Raw genomic sequence first — 23,890 nt, forward strand, 5'->3', positions numbered from 1 at the left:
ACATACAGTGAGCCTGTGCATTACACATTACACGGACACATACAGTGAGCCTGTGCATTACACATTACACGGACACATACTGGGAGCCTGTGCATTACACATTACATGGACACATACAGTGAGCCTGTGCATTACACATTACATGGACACATACAGTGAGCCTGTGCATTACACGGACACATACAGTGAGCCTGTGCATTACACATTACACGGACACATACAGTGAGCCTGTGCATTACACATTACATGGTCACATACAGTGAGCCTGTGCATTACACATTACATGGTCACATACAGTGAGCCTGTGCATTACACATTACATGGTCACATACAGTGAGCCTGTGCATTACACATTACATGGACACATACAGTGAGCCTGTGCATTACACGGACACATACAGTGAGCCTGTGCATTACACATTACATGGACACATACAGTGAGCCTGTGCATTACACATTACACGGACACATACAGTGAGCCTGTGCATTACACATTACACGGACACATACAGTGAGCCTGTGCATTACACATTACACGGACACATACAGTGAGCCTGTGCATTACACATTACACGGACACATACAGTGAGCCTGTGCATTACACATTACACGGACACATACAGTGAGCCTGTGCATTACACATTACATGGTCACATACAGTGAGCCTGTGCATTACACATTACATGGTCACATACAGTGAGCCTGTGCATTACACATTACATGGACACATACAGTGAGCCTGTGCATTACACGGACACATACAGTGAGCCTGTGCATTACACATTACATGGACACATACAGTGAGCCTGTGCATTACACATTACACGGACACATACAGTGAGCCTGTGCATTACACATTACACGGACACATACAGTGAGCCTGTGCATTACACATTACACGGACACATACTGGGAGCCTGTGCATTACACATTACATGGACACATACTGTGAGCCTGTGCATTACACGGACACATACAGTGAGCCTGTGCATTACACATTACATGGACACATACAGTGAGCCTGTGCATTACACATTACACGGACACATACAGTGAGCCTGTGCATTACACATTACACGGACACATACTGGGAGCCTGTGCATTACACATTACATGGTCACATACAGTGAGCCTGTGCATTACACGGACACATACAGTGAGCCTGTGCATTACACATTACATGGACACATACAGTGAGCCTGTGCATTACACATTACACGGACACATACAGTGAGCCTGTGCATTACACATTACACGGACACATACTGGGAGCCTGTGCATTACACATTACACGGACACATACTGTGAGCCTGTGCATTACACATTACACGGACACATACTGGGAGCCTGTGCATTACACATTACATGGACACATACAGTGAGCCTGTGCATTACACATTACATGGACACATACTGTGAGCCTGTGCATTACACATTACATGGACACATACAGTGAGCCTGTGCATTACACATTACATGGTCACATACTGTGAGCCTGTGCATTACACATTACACGGACACATACAGTGAGCCTGTGCATTACACATTACACGGACACATACAGTGAGCCTGTGCATTACACATTACATGGTCACATATTGTGAGTCTGTGCATTACACATTACACAGACACATACAGTGAGCCTGTGCATTACACATTACATGGACACATACTGTGAGCCTGTGCATTACACATTACACGGACACATACTGTGAGCCTGTGCATTACACATTACATGGACACATACTGTGAGCCTGTGCATTACACATTACATGGACACATACAGTGAGCCTGTGCATTACACATTACATGGACACATACTGTGAGCCTGTGCATTACACATTACATGGACACATACAGTGAGCCTGTGCATTACACATTACATGGACACATACTGTGAGCCTGTGCATTACACATTACATGGACACATACAGTGAGCCTGTGCATTACACATTACATGGACACATACAGTGAGCCTGTGCATTACACATTACATGGACACATACTGTGAGCCTGTGCATTACACATTACATGGACACATACAGTGAGCCTGTGCATTACACATTACACAGACACATACAGTGAGCCTGTGCATTACACATTACATGGACACATACTGTGAGCCTGTGCATTACACATTACATGGACACATACAGTGAGCCTGTGCATTACACATTACATGGACACATACTGTGAGCCTGTGCATTACACATTACATGGACACATACAGTGAGCCTGTGCATTACACATTACATGGTCACATACTGTGAGCCTGTGCATTACACATTACACGGACACATACAGTGAGCCTGTGCATTACACATTACACGGACACATACAGTGAGCCTGTGCATTACACATTACATGGTCACATATTGTGAGTCTGTGCATTACACATTACACAGACACATACAGTGAGCCTGTGCATTACACATTACATGGACACATACTGTGAGCCTGTGCATTACACATTACACGGACACATACTGTGAGCCTGTGCATTACACATTACATGGACACATACTGTGAGCCTGTGCATTACACATTACATGGACACATACAGTGAGCCTGTGCATTACACATTACACGGACACATACAGTGAGCCTGTGCATTACACATTACATGGACACATACAGTGAGCCTGTGCATTACACATTACATGGACACATACTGTGAGCCTGTGCATTACACATTACATGGACACATACAGTGAGCCTGTGCATTACACATTACATGGACACATACTGTGAGCCTGTGCATTACACATTACATGGACACATACAGTGAGCCTGTGCATTACACATTACATGGTCACATACAGTGAGCCTGTGCATTACACATTACACGGACACATACTGGGAGCCTGTGCATTACACATTACATGGACACATACAGTGAGCCTGTGCATTACACATTACACGGACACATACTGGGAGCCTGTGCATTACACATTACATGGACACATACAGTGAGTCTGTGCATTACACATTACATGGACACATACTGTGAGCCTGTGCATTACACATTACATGGACACATACAGTGAGCCTGTGCATTACACATTACACAGACACATACAGTGAGCCTGTGCATTACACATTACATGGACACATACTGTGAGCCTGTGCATTACACATTACATGGACACATACAGTGAGCCTGTGCATTACACATTACATGGACACATACTGTGAGCCTGTGCATTACACATTACATGGACACATACAGTGAGCCTGTGCATTACACATTACATGGTCACATACAGTGAGCCTGTGCATTACACATTACACGGACACATACTGGGAGCCTGTGCATTACACATTACATGGACACATACAGTGAGCCTGTGCATTACACATTACACGGACACATACTGGGAGCCTGTGCATTACACATTACATGGACACATACAGTGAGTCTGTGCATTACACATTACATGGACACATACTGTGAGCCTGTGCATTACACATTACATGGACACATACAGTGAGCCTGTGCATTACACATTACATGGTCACATACTGTGAGCCTGTGCATTACACATTACACGGACACATACAGTGAGCCTGTGCATTACACATTACACGGACACATACAGTGAGCCTGTGCATTACACATTACACGGACACATACAGTGAGCCTGTGCATTACACATTACATGGTCACATATTGTGAGTCTGTGCATTACACATTACACGGACACATACAGTGAGCCTGTGCATTACACATTACACGGACACATACAGTGAGCCTGTGCATTACACATTACATGGACACATACTGTGAGCCTGTGCATTACACATTACACGGACACATACAGTGAGCCTGTGCATTACACATTACATGGACACATACTGTGAGCCTGTGCATTACACATTACATGGACACATACAGTGAGCCTGTGCATTACACATTACATGGACACATACAGTGAGCCTGTGCATTACACATTACATGGACACATACTGTGAGCCTGTGCATTACGCATTACACGGACACATACAGTGAGCCTGTGCATTACACATTATATGGACACATACAGTGAGCCTGTGCATTACACATTACATGGACACATACAGTGAGCCTGTGCATTACACATTACATGGACACATACAGTGAGCCTGTGCATTACACATTACACGGACACATACTGGGAGCCTGTGCATTACACATTACATGGTCACATACAGTGAGCCTGTGCATTACACATTATATGGTCACATACAGTGAGCCTGTGCATTACACATTACACGGACACATACTGTGAGCCTGTGCATTACACATTACACGGACACATACTGTGAGCCTGTGCATTACACATTACACGGGCACATACTGTGAGCCTGTGCATTACACATTACACGGACACATACTGGGAGCCTGTGCATTATACATTACACGGACACATACAGTGAGCCTGTGCATTACACATTACATGGACACATACTGTGAGCCTGTGCATTACACATTACACGGACACATACAGTGAGCCTGTGCATTACATGGACACATACAGTGAGTCTGTGCATTACACATTACATGGACACATACAGTGAGCCTGTGCATTACACATTACACGGACACATACTGTGAGCCTGTGCATTACACATTACACGGACACATACAGTGAGCCTGTGCATTACACATTACACGGACACATACTGTGAGCCTGTGCATTACACATTACATGGACACATACAGTGAGCCTGTGCATTACACATTACACGGAGACATACAGTGAGCCTGTGCATTACACATTACACGGACACATACAGTGAGCCTGTGCATTACACATTACACGGACACATACAGTGAGCCTGTGCATTACACATTACACGGACACATACAGTGAGCCTGTGCATTACACATTACACGGACACATACAGTGAGCCTGTGCATTACACATTACACGGACACATACAGTGAGCCTGTGCATTACACATTACACGGACACATACTGTGAGCCTGTGCATTACACATTACACGGACACATACTGTGAGCCTGTGCATTACACATTACACGGACACATACAGTGAGCCTGTGCATTACACATTACACGGACACATACAGTGAGCCTGTACATTACACATTACACGGACACATACAGTGACATTTCATGCGGTCGGGTCACCGATTTATTGTTGGGAAACTAGACGTTTCGTTTAAAGCAGAACTCTCAAAACAGCTTAGTTGACAAGTTCTCAGCAAGCGCCTCTAATGCTTCATACAGCGATTCCTTACTTCAGTGCTTCAGATGTATATTATTATTAGTTTATTTATAAAGCGTCAACATATTCTGCAGCGCTGTACAATGAGGGGGGGAACAGCACAGCAAACCAAATAAGGATAAATCAAGTGCAAATAGTGACACATCTACAGGGAATAACGGGCTATGCCGAAACAAAAGGTAAAGGGGTGTGTGGATGCTAGGGGGTGTTTGTAGATATGCCCATGTATACGGGACCTCTGCTATCCCAAAATACACATTTAAGGCCATTTAAGTAAATAGACTAAGGTGTCTTCTGGAACAGGAAGGTGATAGATAGATAGGATAGATAGGATAGATAGGATAGATAGGACACTGCTCAGTATACATGGGCCATAATCATTGTTACATTTTTAATGAGAATTAGAGACGCCGTTTTCAGCTCCTATCGGTCTTTGGGTGTATGGGATTAAAGTCTACGTGAAAAAATGAACGTGTCCTCAAACATACTGTATATTTTCTAAATCTATTATTTGGGGGTTACTGGTGTGTTAAAGTAGCGGAACTAAACCCAATCCCACTTAATGCTGCAATAATAGCACTCACCTGACTGCAGACGTTAGCTTGGCCGTGTTGTCAGACAGCATGCTGATAGCTCCTTCATCCTCTCCCTCTAAGCCCTGTGAGAGTCACATATCATTAGCTGTTGGGGGAGGGGTTGGGTGGCGGAGAAAGGGCCCCAAAAAGTAAAGCTCTATCCCTGACCGTGGGGAGCAGAATATTGCACCCCTACATTGATCCACTCCTCCACCCCAAGAAACTGCAACCCTAGGCCTACAGAACATGGCACACCTAAATGTATTGCCGTCCTAACTTTAAGAGGCCTGAAGAGCGTTATATGCGCCGGGTATTTGTTGGCCGAGACCGCAGGGTCACATGGCCGGCTCCCTAAGCTGGTACTTGTTCTCATACAGGCCCCGAGGTGCAGGGGAGAGATCCTCACCATGATGGTTTTGAGCCGTTTCACTTCGTCCTCCTGGGTACGGTAAGATTCCAGTTCCTCCTGCACAGATTCTGCGACTTCAGGGAAGGGGCTGAGGAGAGTCAGCATAACAGAACGGTCTCAATGAATATTGGGAGAGAAGCAAAACCGCTATATTGGAACCCGGGGGTTCCATCAGGGCTGTACTGCGGTATTTTCAGCTCTGGAGACCCTCAACGGTGAAGGTGCCAATGCCGAGGGCCAAGGAAGCACCAGCCCACGGAAACTGTACATATCTCAGGGTCCCCAAGAGCTGAAAATTGAGCGACTGGGCTCCGGAGGACCCCACAGTTCTATAAATGTACGGTTTGGTTGGTACTGCAGACATCAGCCTATGAAGGGGGAGATTGTAGCCTCGTCTGACCACTATTCTCCTACGTACAACCTGGGACAGGGAGTCTGTGATAGCAGAGAGAGGAGACAGGAGTGTGGGTGTTAGGGGGGGTGGGAATTAAGAGACAGGCGAGAGAAGGGGAAGGAATAGAAGCAGGAAGGCAGGGCTGTGTGTACAGAGGAAGGAAAGGAGCATGGAGGTAGAAGTGATGTAGGTAGAGTTGGGAGTGGATACGGGTAGGAGGGGTGTCATGATAATATCATGAGATATTAAGTATGTTAATCCATCTGGTGCGTCAGGAGTTAGTGGGCTACCATTTGGGTTTAAAGATACCATGTATTGGGTTGGATTTCAAAGGGAACTCAATTGAAGTTGGATTTGAAAGTACAAAGAGAGGGTTTATGGCATGTTAACAACTTAGCCAGGCCTAGTTTTAAACTGATAGTATCTTGAGATAAGGACCTATGTTATGTCAAAGATGGGTTCTCTGACATAAACAAAGGTTTTTCAAACATTCCCTGGAAGAGATTTATGGATGGCCAGGGGGCGTGGCTTATAAAGTATTAAACCAAAGAGTGTCCTTATTAAAAATGAGAATATCATGTGATGTCATCTCCTCTGCATAATAAGAGTTACACATCTGTAATCGTGTCACAGAACGCCATATTCTGATATCACACACTGTAGGTTTAACAGGTACTGGGGGACAGATATTCATTTGTCGCTCAGGTTTAAGGGTAAGACAGTCATGATTAGTCTGGCCACGTCCGCCTGAATGTATTGATGTGAGTCCCGTGTGTGTAAGTACAGTATTACAGAAGTGAGATTATGAGTGTGTATCTACTGAGGCAAAGTTTTTAAACGCCGGTTGGTAAAGGGATAAATCATAAAGGAAAACCCTATACATTACCATATGTGATATGTTTTTTTCCAAAAAGGTCACTGGTATGGAAGTGAGACTCACGTGTTTGGTCCAAACACACCTCTGTCGAAATCTAATTTTCATCATCTTTTTCCAGACAAATACATTCTTTCCTCATGGAAACAGCATAAGCCCACCCCAATCATAATTCGGCTGTGAGTTTGACAGTTTTACGACAGAGTAAAAAAAGAAAAACCTTTACCAACCGGCATTTAAAAAAACTTTGCCTCAGTAGACACACTTATAATTTCACTTCTGTAATACTTAGACACGTAAGCTACATTAATACATTCATACGCTCCTGGCGGACGCAACAAGACTAAACATGACCATCTTACCCCTAAACCTGAGCGACAAATAAATATCTGTCCCCCAGTACCTGTTAAACCTACAGTGTGTGATGTCAGAACATGGCGTTCTGTGACACAATTACAGATGTGTAACTCTTATTATGCAGAGGAGATGACATCACATGATGTTCTCATTTGTAATAAAGACACTCTTTGGTTTAATACGCCCCCATGCCATCCATAAACCTCTTCAGAGAATGCTTTGAAAAATCTTTTGTTTACGTCAGAGAACCCATCTTTGACAGAACATTTTTCCTTATCGAGATATCAGTTTAACAATAGGCCTTTGTTCTTTTCAAGTCCAACTTCAATTGAGTTCCCTTTGAAATCCAACCCAATACATGGTATCTTTAAACCCAAATGGTAGCCCAGTAACCCCTGAAGCACCAGATGGATTAAAATACCTAATATTGCATTATATTAACTGATAAATAGGAGGAATAGGAATCAGAAACCATGATACAGTAGGGAGAAAGGCTGTGGGGAGATCGGAGCTAGGAGAGGCAGGAAGGAGGACTCTGGGTAGAGGCAGAATGAGATGTAAAAACTATCCTACTTGCTAGACACTATAATCCTCTGCCTAAACCAAGAGGCATCCAATGGAAGTGCACATAGCAAGTGTGTACCCTCTGCCTAAACCAAGAGGCATCCAATGGAAGTGCACATAGCAAGTGTGTACCCTCTGCCTAAACCAAGAGGCATCCAATGGAAGTGCACATAGCAAGTGTGTACCCTCTGCCTAAACCAAGAGGCATCCAATGGAAGTGCACATAGCACGTGTGTACCCTCTGCCTAAACCAAGAGGCATCCAATGGAAGTGCACATAGCAAGTGTGTACCCTCTGCCTAAACCAAGAGGCATCCAATGGAAGTGCACATAGCAAGTGTGTACCCTCTGCCTAAACCAAGAGGCATCCAATGGAAGTGCACATAGCAAGTGTGTACCCTCTGCCTAAACCAAGAGGCATCCAATAGAAGTGCACATAGCAAGTGTGTACCCTCTGCCTAAACCAAGAGGTGTCCGATGGAAGTGCACACAGCTTGTACCCTCTGCCCAATGTCTCTCTCCAGCAGAGACTGGGTCAGTCACTGACCTGCCCTTGTGCTTCTGCCAGAACTTATCTGCCACCGTCAAATCGTAGGATTTCTTGTTCTTCTTCTTAGGCCGGGCTCCGGAGGGGCTGCTCTCCGTCGCGGGGGCTTCCTCCAAATTCACTCGATTCAGGTGGAAGTCCTGCAACAGCCAAGAGCTTCTTGTTACATGGACAATCTGAGCCTCTTTTCTACAGAGAGGGTGGTCTCTGGTGAGAAACGTCAACTGCTAAGGGCTATAGAGTCTGGAACGGACAGGCCTGGGTATTTTAAGGGACAGATGTAGAGTTGTTACCTGTAAGGCTCAAACTTTCTACAAGTCCAAGTAAAAGGGATACAAAATGTGTCACCATAAATACTGGAGAGCACAAAGAATGAGTGCATGGATACACATCTTGGCTAGTCTGAGTGACCCAGGACAGGTATGCAGAACCTGGTACCTCTAGGACTGGGCTGAGAGACCGGATGCTGGTTCAGGAATGTTAAATGAATCAAACTGCTTTTGCCTTGAAGGTTGGCTAGGCACAGAGATACAGAGCCTACCGAGCCAAGAACCTCTACAGCAGGACTCTGAGAAGCAGGTACCCAGGGTGGAGGATATGCAAGTCTGTACAGCTCCCCGCTCTCTGCCCCTTAACACGCCGTCTCTTTTACACCACTGTTATAGTCACATTATTATCACAGTGGGAAGACCAGCTGAGCATAAACACCTGGGGGGAGGAACGGTGTCTCTCATCTGAAGGGTCTGCACTCCACATCACTCTACATCTCCCCAGCTCCCTGCCAGCCACGCTCAACTACGGGAGGCAAAGACCTTCCAAGAGGGAGATCATGTGTCCCAATCCTCTTTAGGTAGCAGTATTTGTAATATGAACACCGTTTTAACCACTTCAAAGTCGAAGCAGCCAACAACACATTACAGAGCAAGCTGCTACATTATAACACAAGTACCGGTAGTTGGAAGGATTTCCACCCTAAACAGCATGGTGAATAGAAATAGAATATAAATAAGCAGTAGAGCAGGAGTGGCAAACTCCAGTCTTCAAGGGCCTCCAACAGGTCAGATTTTCATGATATCCCTGCTTCAGCACAGGTGGCTCAGTGAAAGACTGAGCCACCAGTGCTGCAGCAGGGATATCCTGAAAATCTGGAGTTGGCCACCCTTGCAAGTAGAGGGTGTTTATAGGGAAGAAGGTGCATGAAGAAAGCCTCTCTCCCTTTGTCCCACTTAATAGCCCAGCATCAATCCTTATCATATAATAATCCCCAAGTAGAGTTTCTTGTTGATCTCTCATACACTAGATAACAAAAAGTGCTGGAACTCACGAAAATAACCCTCTGACTAAGAATCTCGCTGCGTTTTCCGTTAAGCATAAAAAGGTGAGGTTGATGCGTTTAATGTCTTTTTTGAACCTCAAGCACTACGTTACATTATTACTCCGTCAAGTATTTTGCTTTGTAATTTACTATAATGAAGGAAACCCAACAGTATGCCACCCCAGAGATATACAGCCTATATGAGGCTTTCATTCGGAGCCTCAGTCAGAGGGAGGAATGGAAGTGCTACAGATACCAAATTGGAAGCAGGGCAATACGGATTTCTGCAAAGCTATTCAGCCAATATTCCGACATTTCGGCAGCGGCCTCTTCCTTGAAAAAGGCAGTTGCATCTGCCGAAACGTCGGAATATTGGCTGAATAAAGTCGTTTTGCAGAAATCCGAAGTGCCCTGCTTCCAATTTGGTATGCTGATTCTGGCGTATTGACAGGGATTCCCTGAACAAGGAGCACCGGCGACTATATAATGTTTCCTGTTATGGTGAGCACCATACATCTATGTAGTGCTACAGATACCACACGCTCAGCCTCAGACATTGGGGCATATGGATCAAAGCAAAAGTGGAGCAGTACTGGGGCAAAACTAACTGCACCGTATGTATCAAAGAGAAAAGTCCCACTGAAATCAATAGGGTTTTGTTTCCTTGAAACATATGACGCTGTACGTGAGCATAAGTGTGGGCAGTACTAGGTCAGGCCAAATGGCCCATCCCTCCCAGTACCCAGTCTCCCACTGTGCGAGAAGTTTCTGGGCGAGTGCTGTATACATTATCACACCTCCCAGCCAGCAAAACATCACACAGGGTTTAAGCTGCAGATATTCGGAGCAGACAAGAAAATGACTGCGCAGAGTTGAACCATTTTTAGTTTCCACGTTCTTTGCTTTTTTACACACTACATTTCCGAAGGCTCCAGCTGTTAATGGCTATATTCCCGAACGTTTCAGTCAGTATCCCACTTTGCTGAACGCACAGCAGAGATTTAAATGTAATGAATGAACTTTTCCATTAGACACGTTGCGTGTATTGTATGTCTTTATTTATATAGCGCCATTAATGTACATAGCGCTTCACAGTGTCTGAAGCTAAGCCTACGACGTGTTTTAGGGAGAGGGTGTCTGCATGTTACCAGCTCGAGGACACCAAAGAATGTGAGAGACCCCTGCTGGAACACGGGGGTGCCAGCTCCAACCACTCCTGGAAGCAGAGAGAGAAGACCCCTGAAACAATCCTACAGTGTGGGGAGCTGGTCAATGATCCAAAGGACCAAACACCTGAGCAAAGAATGGAAGAGAGAAGAGAGGGGGAGGCGGAGAATAAAAAGAACAAGAGAGACCGACACGTGAGGGAAGGAGTCTGCATGTAATAGGGGCCGTCATACACAGACGGGAGAGAGAATGGATGTGAGGTGAAGGGAGAGGGAGCCGGTGTACGCACATTTACAGATGGAGATCTCTCAAGGGTAAATCAGCTGCTATTCTGATCTCTCGATCATGTGCAGCTCGGAGCTCCGCTCTACACATACCGCCAGCATAATTACCATGCTTCTGTAACGGCCATCAGGTAACAACCTGGCGATGTACAGGGGCACCTGTGTTTCATTCTAAACGCATGCACAGTGTACACCCTGGGGACATCAGAGATTACTCTGAATTCCCTCGGTCCCATGCAGCCAGGAGCTCCGTGCTGTACAAACCGCCAACAGGAGTAACTTGCTTCCACAACGGCTACTAGGCATTATTTTGGCGGTACACAAGGGCACCTGCGCTCCATTTTATTTTAAAAGTATGCACACTAAAGGTATTACGAGATCCGCACAATGGTATAATACTTGAGCTTTGATGTACCTTAAAACGTGGTACCTAGGCTAAACTGTGAACTACATAACTGGATACCTTGGTTTTGTCCTGATAGGCTCTCATCACTCAGGTTATTTACAACTAGTACATCTCTATACACTAGTACATTTGCTACCTCTGTTTATCACCATTGAATAAGGGAGACATATATATCTATAAATTCCGTGATATGTATAAACATCATTAATAGAAGCTAACGACACTATGATGATACTAAATGTGCCCAACTTCATCAATTGGCAACAGCCGAGTGACTGTACAACAATATATCAGACCAAAGTATAGCGAATAGTGTCGAGCTCATCAACACATACAAGGGACCGTGTGTCCTGCTTGCTACTCTCTATGCTTTGGAACAAGAAGGGTTAACACTCACCCCAGCTGATAGGTGTGTAAAGATGTACTTTACCACTGACCCTATCTTTGAGATACCACTGCTCAACATCATTAAGACAGGGAAATATATACACATTGATTTATTTAATTTTTTCTGTGATATACATCAACATCACTAATAGAGGCTACTGACGCTATTAAGACACGAAGTGTGCCCATTTTCATCAATGGGCAGCAGCTGCATGACTATACACTAGCATATCAGATTAATGCATAGTCAATAGTATCGAGCTTACCAACATACACAAGGGACAGTATGTCCCGCTTGTTATCCTCTACCATCCCGAATAAGAAGGGTTAACACTTATCTGTGTTGAGGTTGCGGGATCACTTTCCTGAGAAGATTAGTCACTATAATTCCATCATTTACTAAAATAAATGTATTATCACGTATGAAAGTGTCTGTTCCACACCAACAAACGGAGGTACAGTATAATCTGACCCTGTGACATGTATCTATATAGTTACTAATAGCAGTCAGGCTACCAATTTAGAGACTCATTGTATCAGAGTATATTCATGACTCGCTCTTATTTTTGATAGTCAGAGTGTTAAAGATACTACTGATCCTGCCACTATATACCGGATCACATGATCTAGTAGTTCTGTGCATACTCAGAGTTGTACTATTTTGCTCACGTTTAGACGGGTATATTAGTTAACACACCCAGTTCTAAACATATAGTCTACCTCAGCGGTGCGCAAACTGGGGGGCGTGTGATTTTCTAAGGGAAGTGCACGGTTGCAGAGCCCCCGCGCTTTTGCCCCAGGCATGTCAATTAAATGCCGGGGGAGACGCGAGGCCTCTGCAACTTCACTTACCTGCTCTCAGCCGGCTCTACCCTGGCGCGTCGCCATGACAACCTGGCGTCATTCGGGTAAAATGGCAACACGTCACATGATGTTGTGACGTCATATGACACGTGGAGAGCAGGTAAGGAGGGGGGGGGGGGGACGTAGGCAAGCGGAGACAGGGTGGGGCGTGAACTTAACAATTTGCGCACCCCATGTCTACCTCATCCCATTACACAATGATTTGGTTCAAGCTATATTAATTATTTTTCCTCACGCTTTATCCATTGCATTTAGAGGCCCATTATTTTAGAAACTATTTGGAATAAAGTATTTTAACTTGGACACTATACATATATACTGTTGTGCACCACAAAGGGAACCGCTCCCTTCGGAGTACCCCAGTGTACCCTTGTTGTGCTCTCCCAAGTAGCCAGATCTCCTGCTGGGAGCTGCATTGTGACCCGAGTCTCTGATTCAGGGACACAAAAGGGTGATCCTCACCAGAACATCGTGCACCAGAGCCTGGTATGTCCATGTGTGGTGAAGAGGGGTCGCCAGGTCAATGTTTCTGTCCACTAGAACTAGTAAAGGTCTCTGGAAGCTGTAAGAAGAAAAACAATAGACACCGTTTAGACACACACCGGGTCATTAATATCCAAATTGCTTCCTTGATAAATGAATGGATGCAGAGTATCCCCAGGAGAGAGTTACCTCGAAGACACAAGAAATCTAACATTTAGAGAAGTTCCTTGTCTGTGTCACAGGCCAGTGGCAGGTAAAAAATCAGTGGGGCATAAGTCCTTTATGTCCATCACTAAACCATGCAGAGGTGGGAGAAGCTTTATAGCATTTATCCCCAATAAGCTCTGTCACTTGTCACTGTGCTGCAGCACGGTAAGACTTGATGTACATGTCCCTGCCTGTGTCACTGTGCTGCAGCACGGTAAGACTTGATGTACATGTCCCTGCCTGTGTCACTGTGCTGCAGCACGGTAAGACTTGATGTACATGTCCCTGCCTGTGTCACTGTGCTGCAGCACGGTAAGACTTGATGTACATGCCCCTGCCTGTGTCACTGTGCTGCAGCACGGTAAGACTTGATGTACATGCCCCTGCCTGTGTCACTGTGCTGCAGCACGGTAAGACTTGATGTACATGCCCCTGCCTGTGTCACTGTGCTGCAGCACGGTAAGACTTGATGTACATGCCCCTGCCTGTGTCACTGTGCTGCAGCACGGTAAGACTTGATATACATGTCCCTGCCTGTGTCACTGTGCTGCAGCACGGTAAGACTTGATGTACATGTCCCTGCCTGTGTCACTGTGCTGCAGCACGGTAAGACTTGATGTACATGTCCCTGCCTGTGTCACTGTGCTGCAGCACGGTAAGACTTGATGTACATGTCCCTGCCTGTGTCACTGTGCTGCAGCACGGTAAGACTTGATATACATGTCCCTGCCTGTGTCACTGTGCTGCAGCACGGTAAGACTTGATGTACATGTCCCTGCCTGTGTCACTGTGCTGCAGCACGGTAAGACTTGATGTACATGTCCCTGCCTGTGTCACTGTGCTGCAGCACGGTAAGACTTGATATACATGTCCCTGCCTGTGTCACTGTGCTGCAGCACGGTAAGACTTGATGTACATGTCCCTGCCTGTGTCACTGTGCTGCAGCACGGTAAGACTTGATGTACATGCCCCTGCCTGTGTCACTGTGCTGCAGCACGGTAAGACTTGATGTACATGTCCCTGCCTGTGTCACTGTGCTGCAGCACGGTAAGACTTGATGTACATGTCCCTGCCTGTGTCACAGTGCTGCAGCACGGTAAGACTTGATGTACATGTCCCTGCCTCTGTCACAGTGCTGCAGCACGGTAAAACTTGATGTACATGCCCCTGTGCTGTGAGACGGACAGTCTGACTGTACTTCCTGTGTCAGTGTGCTGGAATCTTCTCCAGCAGAGGGAGAGGGAGTGGTGCGCGCGTGGGGAGTGGGGCGCGCGTGGGGAGTGGTGCGCGCGTGGGGAGTGGTGCGCGCGTGGGGAGTGGTGCGCGCGTGGGGAGTGGTGCGCGCGTGGGGAGTGGTGCGCGCGTGGGGAGTGGTGCGCGCGTGGGGAGTGGTGCGCGCGTGGGGAGTGGTGCGCGCGTGGGGAGTGGTGCGCGCGTGGGGAGTGGTGCGCGCGTGGGGCGTTAGTGACCACTCTCTCGTTCGGTGAGAAGTACCTGAACTGTCCGGCTCCCAGATTGTCTCCAGTAAAAAGGCTGTTCCTGGCGTCTCGTAAGTTTTCACGCAGCTTCTTGTCCAATTTCTAGGGGAAGAGAGAAGGTGTCAGAATCAGACAGAGGGGAGATGGCGGAGACCACCCAGGGGGAATTTGGCGACTTAACTTTGTTTGCTAAGAACATGGCAGGAAAAGATTGGTATCAGGGCTATTGCTGGAGACAATTTGCATAATTGGAACATAAACGAGCAGGGCATGGGGTCAGGTATGAGGGGTAAGTAGCAGGCTCTACCCTGGAGATGTCCAAACCTAAAAGGTAGAGTGCTCTGCATGGCCTACACCATCCATATTATGTTCAGCCATAGAGGTACCAGACACTATATCAGGGGTGGGCAACTCCAATCCTCAAGGTCCACCAACAGATCAGGTTTTCAGGATATTCCTGCTTTAGCACAGGTGGTGCAGTCTTTGACTGAGCCACTGATTAAACCACCTGTGCTGAAGCAGGGATATCCTGAAAACTTGTCCTGTTGGTGGCCCTTGAAGATGGGAGTTGTCCACCCCTTCTCTACATGCATTCCTGAGCAGCCCAGTCCTAGAGGTATCATGCTAAGAAAACCAACATCTCTGTAGGGGACAGAAACATGCTCACCACCGCCACCATCTCAGCAGCGTTTCCTCTGGAGCACCGTATGATGGGCACTGCTCCTATGGACAAACAGAAGCAGTGGTGAGCACATGGCCGCTCTGCCCTCAGCTGACAGGACAGCTGACCCTCTCACACTGCATCCCCAAATCATCAGGAGGCGTGTTACCCACTGCAGGAAGGCTAAATCAAAAGTCTCAAAGCAATAATGCTAATGTCCCACTGATCACTTCCAGTGAAGAGAATGCTACACAGAACATTACCGAAATTCTGCATTAAACCTGACAAAAGTAAAATAAGATCTAGAAAACGGAAGAGGAGAAACTGGCAATTTAACCCCTTCATTCCTGGAAGGTTGAAGAAGAAAAGATGTTCTCCGGCGCGTTGTCTCAAGTATATTCGTTTTAGTCCAAAATAAAATAAGAAAAGATAGTTACATAGTAGATGAGGTTGAAAAAATACATAGGTCCATCAAATTCAACCTGTGCTAAATTTAGACAACAGATACTTCATCCTATATCTATACTTCCTTATTGATCCAGAGGAAGGCAAACAAAAAACCCCAGTGTCATATCATCCAATGATATCTCATAAGGGGAAAAATAAATTCCTTCCTGACTCCAAGAATTGTCAATCGGATTAATCCCTGGATCAACATCCTTCCCATGTATACATATTTGGTATATCCCTGTATACCTTTCCTTTCTAAAAAGATGTCCAACCTTTTTTCTTGACCAAATCTATTGTATCTGCCATCACAGTCTCCATGGGTAATGAATTCCACACTGAAACTGCCCTTACTGTAAAGAACGCTTTCCTTTGTTGCTGGTGAAATTTCCTTTCCTCCAACCTTAAGGGATGGCCCCGAGTCCTTTGTACTGCCCGTGGGATGAATAGTTCTTTTGAAAGCTCCTTGTATTGTCCCCGAATATATTTGTATATAGTTATCATATCCCCTCTTAGACGCCTCTTTTCTAATGTAAATAAATCTAATTTAGCTAGCTTGGATTGTCCATCCCTTTTATTAATTTGGTGGCTCTTCTCTGCACTCTCTCTAGTTCCATAATGTATTTTCTTAGGATTGGTGCCCAAAATTGTACTCCATATTCAAGGTGTGGTCTACTAATGCTTTGTAAAGGGGCATAATTATGTTTACTTCCCTTCCATCCATTGCCCGTTTGATGCAAGATAAGATCTTGTTTGCCTTTGCAGCTACTGCATGACATTGGGCACTATTGCTTAGCCCGCTGTCTACAAGCACTCCTAAATCCTTCTCCATCAAGGATTCCCCCAATATATCTCAATTTAATTTGTAAGTCGCCTTTTTATTCTTGCATCCCAAATGCATAACCTTACATTTATCTGTATTAAATTTCTTAGATAGAAATGTATCAATACAGGTTAATTAACCCTTAAAGTTCATACATTTGAATTCATGCACTTACAATTTTGCATAGCTTGTGTTGTAATTCTTTTCCTATCCGGAGTGTCAGAGGTTAATCTAGACAGGCTAGGTCTCCAATACATATAGAGTTGCAATGGAAATAGAAGAGAGAAATTATCATGGCACAATACATTTATTGCAAAAGACGAGATTAAGAACAATATTGCACTTACAGCCAGTAGCATCAAAACCAGCGTTTTTGGATCGCTTCCCAGCGTGTGCTAGTAACTCTTTGCTTTGATGGTAATATTGCTCACATATTGTAGAGTCCACGGGCCTCTTCCGCTGTGTGTCCGCTGCGCCCGTCACCTCCGATTTCCTTGAGGGGGGACACTGAACCTCTCCTACTCCCCTCTACTTTGTGCACGGTCAGGGGTGCCCTGAGGAAATGTTACAGCAGCAGTGTCTCATTCACACTTGTATTTGCATACAAGTAATTACAGGGCCAGCAGCCAGGAGATTCAGCAAAGGGGAATCCTCACCACACGTGGTAGGGAGACATGGTGGACTTATGTGTGGGGAGGATTCCCCTTTGCTGAATCTCCTGGCTGCTGGCCCTGTAATTACTTGTATGCAAATACAAGTGTGAATGAGACACTGCTGCTGTACATTTCCTCAGGGCACCCCTGACCGTGCACAAAGTAGAGGGGAGTAGGAGAGGTTCAGTGTCCCCCCTCAAGGAAATCGGAGGTGACGGGCGCAGCGGACACACAGCGGAAGAGGACCGTGGACTCTACAATATGTGAGCAATATTACCATCAAAGCAAAGAGTTACTACCACACGCTGAGAAGCGATCCAAAAACGCTGGTTTTGATGCTACTGGCTGTAAGTGCAATATTGTTCTTAATCTCGTCTTTTGCAATAAATGTATTGTGCCATGATCTTTTCTCTCTTCTATTTCCATTGCAACTCTATATGTATTGGAGACCTAGCCTGTCTAGATTAACCTCTGGCACTCCGGATAGGAAAAGAATTACAACACAAGCTATGCAAAATTGTAAGTGCATGAATTCAAATGTATGAACTTTAAGGGTTAATTAACCTGTATTGATACATTTCCATCTTCTCTTATTTTGGACTAAAACGAATATACTTGAGACAATGCGCTGGAGGACATCTTTTCTTCTTTGCTCACATTTGGAGGGACGTGGAACACTCTCCTGGACTCTGGCTGCTAAATCTAAGTATATCTGTATTGGACTCATTACCTTCCTCCGTTAGCACTATTAAGTTTGTTATCACTGTATATTTGTAATTAACTCATTTATGTTAGATTAGTGTCTAGTGCTGCTTTTTTTCTTTTTATTCCTGGAAGGGTAACTGCAGGTTTTTAAACTGGTAGAGACACTATTATTCTCCAACACAAGGTGACAAGAGCAGACCTACCCAGTGTCACGAAGAAGCAGAAGAGACTGTCCACAATTGTATCCATCACAGCCTCCATCTCCGTGTCTGTGATATCAGGTCTGTTCAAAGCTTGGGGACAATACACAAAGGCCTATATTATTACCCACTACTGGTGGGAGAATGGAAGAGCACAATTGTACTGCAGGATCCTCATCAAAAGAGCTGGCAATCTGAACAGGTGGGGGCAGAATAGTGACAGAGTGCTTAAGGTCATATGAAGTGCCAGTGGCAGAGCCTTTTCCTCCCCTGTGCGGCTTTAAGTGACGCAATGTAAAATACTGGAGGATACACATACAATACAGAGAGAGCTGTAAGAGGCATGAAAAAAAAGTATTGGGAGAAAGTAATTCATGTCTCCAGGAATCTGAGGGGTCCCATTTCTAACCTGTCAGGTTTCCTACAATGGTAGCTAACGATTTTAACAGGAGCATGAGGATCTCTTTGCACAACAGGGTGGGTAAATAATGGAGATCGGTCTGGCATTGGTAACACCTTTAGGAATGCCCCCGAGAGAGGGCTGGGCGCCTTCACATACCGCGGTAAGACACCAGCTCCTTGTTCTGGTTGCACAACACGAACATATCATCCTCTAGTGTGATGAAATTGAGGTACTGGTCAAAGACCTGGAGGGAAGAGCGAAGGAGGAGGTTTGTATTCAACCTGCACAGGTCACTGACCAGTTATAAGCGCGTATTATCATCACGGAGTTCAATTCACCAATAGTCACAGTGCGGGCAGAGATTTAGTAAGGGGTTAAACTCAGGTATACTGTGCATTAGGGTACATATATATCTGTAAGCAGAGCTGTTACTGTGGCAGCAAAAGAGACTGAACACCAGAGACTCACACACAGCTACCTGTAACATTGTATAACATGGGATAGAAGATAACCCTAGTGGTGCCTGCTCTGTATTCCTGCACCCACCCAGGGAATAGCCATTGCTAAATATGCCAGACTCAGCACCCCTGCCATTGTGCCACAAATCTTACTGCCGCAGAGATGACAGGCATTGCACTGCTGTGCCCATTCCCTGAACAGTCCTAAGTGCCAGGCACTTTCCCTTAGCCTGAGATCTCCAACCCTCTATCTGGTCTCGGGAGCATCTCTCACCTTTGAGACATGAGACACGGTGTTGGCTGTCAGCGCTGCGTTTGCGATATCCTCCAGTTTGCTGCGGGAAATGGCGGAGATGAAGTTTAAATAATATGATTCGTAGAGCTGGTTCCTCAGGTCCTGTGAGCAGGAAAGGCAGAGAGCAAGATGCAGGTATCAAATCACTCCATCAATGGTAAGTGATACCGGTGAGCACTCCATACAGCATCCAAGCATATCACAGCCGACGCACTGTTCAAAGGCAACGAGTATTACATTGTAGAGCAGGGGTGTGCAAACTTTTTAGTCTGCGCCCCCCTGCCTGCTCTCCCCCACTACTCGCGCGCCCCTCTTACCTTTCGTCTGGCGCCATCTGACGTCACAATGTCATGTGATGTCACGTTACCATGGTGACACGTCGTCAGAAGTCACCGAAGACAGGGTAAGCGAGGCATACAGAGGCCTCGTGCGCTCACCCTGCATTTCATTTACATTCATTGGGGAAGGGTGCGGAACCTCTGTAAGTGCCGCATGCCACCCCCAGAAAATGTCAAATCTTCTAACTTTTCCCCCTGCCTGCTCTGCTCCGGTGTCAAATGACGCTGCGGGGTCATGTCACGCGCGTGACCCCACGGCGTCATTTACCGCCACGTTACAATGGCAACGCGTCGCCGAAGACAAGATAGGAGAAGTTACAGAAGGCTTGTGCGGTCCCCTGGCATTTCATTTAAATGCCTTGGTGGAGAGCGTGGGACACCTGTAACTGCTGGTGAGGGGAGTGGGGGGTGGGGAGTCAGAAGGGGGATTCGCCCCACAGTTTGCACACCCCTACTATATAACACAAACTGTCTACAGGCTTCAGTGTTACACTCCATGACAGAGCAAAGCACAGGGTCACAGTAGCAGTCACTGCACACCACAATATATTTCCCAGGACACAGACTAGCTGGACAGTCAGGTTGGTTCTGCTCAGGGGAGCCTCCAACAGCCTGCGCACAGTGTTACCTGGCAAATCCTGTCCACATTTTCTTCTGTGGGCATCACAAAATACACAGCTGGAACATCAGGGATAGCATCGCGGTCTGAGTGCAAAAGCCTGATGGGGAGAGGGAAAAAAAAATGTAATAGGGGACATCCCATGTTACAGGATACCCCAATCCTTTGTAACGAGGTAAGGATGACATCACCAGCTGGTGACAAGAACAGAACGAGCTCATGTGTGGGACCCCCTAGACTGTCACAGTCTGGGGGTTGGGGTTTAAACTCACAGGTGTAATGTGACCCCCATGTCTCGTAGCTCCTTCACAGACAGCAGCGGAGAGATGATGTCCTGGCCAAAGCGATCATAAATCAGCACCTGAAAAAGAACATAGAGCTCATCACAAATGATCAGAGTCCTGAATGGAAAACCTCGGAATAAGAGTAATGGACCCAACAACCCATATACGATCAGGACTCACAGCTGACGTGTTGTATGTAATACTAGCAGAAGAGTGGAAAAATAATGTTGGGTTTAACTTTCTTTCCCCACCTCCTCTCTCTTCCCCCACACACCGCTTTCATATAATACCTGGTCATCAATTCTTTCTTCCTCTCTCTCCTCCAGCATTCTTGTTGTCTCCTCACAGGTCAACTGAGTTAGTCTCTTTCGTTGTCTGCTTTCTGTCTAAACTTTATAGCTATTTGACACCAGGCTATGTGCATTATGTCACAGATGAGCTATATCTTGCGAAGAGACAGACAACATTTTTTTTATCGTATAGAGAGTCATTATCTTTCATCTCATGTGTACTGCACTGTAGAATATGTTATTACCTGATAAATAACAAAAACAGTGTTAATAAGAATATGTGTCATAGTCAATGGGGTTAAAGAAATGACTTTATAACAGTGCTATTCCAAGACGCACCTTCCAGTGCTAGAAGACTACGAACGGTTCATAGGCTGTAAGTGGTCTTCCGGGGCCAGAATGTGTTTTATGGCATAGCCCAGCTTAGTAAATATGGTCCATTAGGGTGCCATGACACAACTTATAGCCCATACAAGTGTCCTATGTCTTAGCATTGTTTAATCAGTACATATGACCCTATATATAGAAACTATTTTGATGGTGATGTAAAACTGGGATTACACCAGATTAAGTAAAAAAATAAAAAAAACAATAACAAATAAAAAGCTCTCTCTAACATTATGGGGGCTGTGTATGGAAGTTTCCAAGGTCGCAAAATTCAGGCAAAAAATACACCAGATTTCTGAAAGACAAAAAGGTCCCATATAGGGTCTGTCCTACGTACCAAGTGTACAAACTGTTCCCTTCAGTACTGACACTGACATTCATGAGGTAAGCGTGGCATATGATATCATAGTGGCCCTGTGGTTTGATTTCATATGGATATATAAAAGCAGACAGCCAGGTGAGAGGCAATCCTACTCTCAGCCCACCCTTCAAAGTAGAACATCCCTCTGTCTACATGAATCTTTATTTCAGATCACTCTTTGGTTAATGATGTCATTGTGCCTCTGTTTAGATCACAGAGATGAGGTTCCCTTATTTGCTTGACTATTAACGAGATGCAGCATTGTCTTTGGACTACCCTTTGCTCTCCAGTCTTTGGCCTCTGGATGAGTCCGTGTCGGGTTTTCTTTCACCTCCCCCTTTGGTTCGCAAACAGATGTAGTTTACACCATACTCCCTTTCCTTCCATTCAATAGATTTGTGGTTGGACCATTGATTTCTTGCATTTGAGGAATACTTAGTAGCATACAATAGGGCCTGTGTAACAACACACGGAAAAACTTCTTTTGACACACTGCATCAATTTTGCTCTAAAGTTGCATCATATGTACCTAGCTCGTTGCGCAAGATTTTTTTTATTGAAGATAGATATAGACATATACACACACTAGCTATACCTGCCGTAACATACAACGATCTAAGAGATCTGAAAGGTTATTAAACATTACTCTTTATTTTCACCCCTCCCTGTAATGCCTTGCTGTCTCTTGTCCATCATGCTCTGCTCCTCCTTGCACTCTCGCCTTCCCTGAATTACTGTCTGCTCCTCTCTGTGTACACTACACTCCCTCCTCCTCCTCATCATCATCTGTCTTCTCTCTCTTCGTTTCCTCCTGCTACTCCCCTTGCTGTCTCTCCTCCACTCCCTCCTGCCCAATGTGCACACTGCTCTCCATACACTCCTCTTTTTCATCCCTCTGTTACCTCCTCTCCTTGCTGACTTCTCGGTTTCCTCTCACCTAACCTGGTAAGCTATATATCTGTATCGTGATATTGTACTGGGGACATTGTTAGCCTTTTGTTTGAAAACACACCTAAGAGACAGACAGACACCTTTTCACCCACCATAACCTAAATAGTGACTAAAACCCCCTAGAGGGTTTTTAGTCACCGTATCACCCACCATAACCTAAATAATGTGTGGTGAAGACCTACCCAAAGTCTCAAATTGCCAACAGTCTGCCTGTGAGTGGGTGTACTGGCTTTGCATCTCATCCCAGGCTATGTTTAAAACAGCAATCATTGGCTTACGGGTTCCATGTAATAATTGACTTGAGACAAAAGGTGGCACTGTGTGCTCATTTGCACGTCATCTCCCAGAATCCCTTGCTGCAGCGGAAGCACTGTATGCTTGGTGATAATGGTGAAAAGCAGGGTTGCAGACCTGTGAATGTGCTCACAAGTAATATTTTTTTATATGATAGGAGAGAGAAGAGACTAATTAAAGT

At 45.5% G+C, this 23,890-nt stretch overlaps 1 protein-coding gene across 3 annotated transcripts in view; it reads right to left on the reverse strand.

The window, feature by feature from the left end:
• Positions 1 to 23,890, reverse strand: part of SCFD1 (sec1 family domain containing 1) — a 97,070-nt gene that overhangs the window by 67,567 nt on the left and 5,613 nt on the right. For 2 of the 3 annotated variants that reach the window (XR_012803745.1, XM_075613194.1), the window contains exons 3-13: positions 21,415 to 21,503; positions 21,152 to 21,242; positions 20,165 to 20,287; positions 19,589 to 19,676; positions 19,033 to 19,122; positions 16,208 to 16,263; positions 15,557 to 15,642; positions 13,835 to 13,934; positions 8,950 to 9,089; positions 6,212 to 6,302; positions 5,815 to 5,888 (exon numbers count right to left, since the gene is read on the reverse strand). Coding sequence is in view for 2 of the 3 variants with exons in the window: in XM_075613194.1 (XP_075469309.1) it covers positions 5,815 to 5,888; positions 6,212 to 6,302; positions 8,950 to 9,089; positions 13,835 to 13,934; positions 15,557 to 15,642; positions 16,208 to 16,263; positions 19,033 to 19,122; positions 19,589 to 19,676; positions 20,165 to 20,287; positions 21,152 to 21,242; positions 21,415 to 21,503 (1,028 nt within the window). In the remaining variant the exon portion in view is untranslated. Of the gene's footprint in view, positions 1 to 5,814; positions 5,889 to 6,211; positions 6,303 to 8,949; positions 9,090 to 13,834; positions 13,935 to 15,556; positions 15,643 to 16,207; positions 16,264 to 19,032; positions 19,123 to 19,588; positions 19,677 to 20,164; positions 20,288 to 21,151; positions 21,243 to 21,414; positions 21,504 to 21,716; positions 21,872 to 23,890 lie in introns of all 3 variants that reach the window. The other variant, XM_075613195.1, reaches the window with a different exon arrangement.

The sequence above is a fragment of the Ascaphus truei genome, chromosome 9 (assembly GCF_040206685.1).
Source record: "Ascaphus truei isolate aAscTru1 chromosome 9, aAscTru1.hap1, whole genome shotgun sequence".
In the NCBI taxonomy this organism is placed as follows: domain Eukaryota; kingdom Metazoa; phylum Chordata; class Amphibia; order Anura; family Ascaphidae; genus Ascaphus; species Ascaphus truei.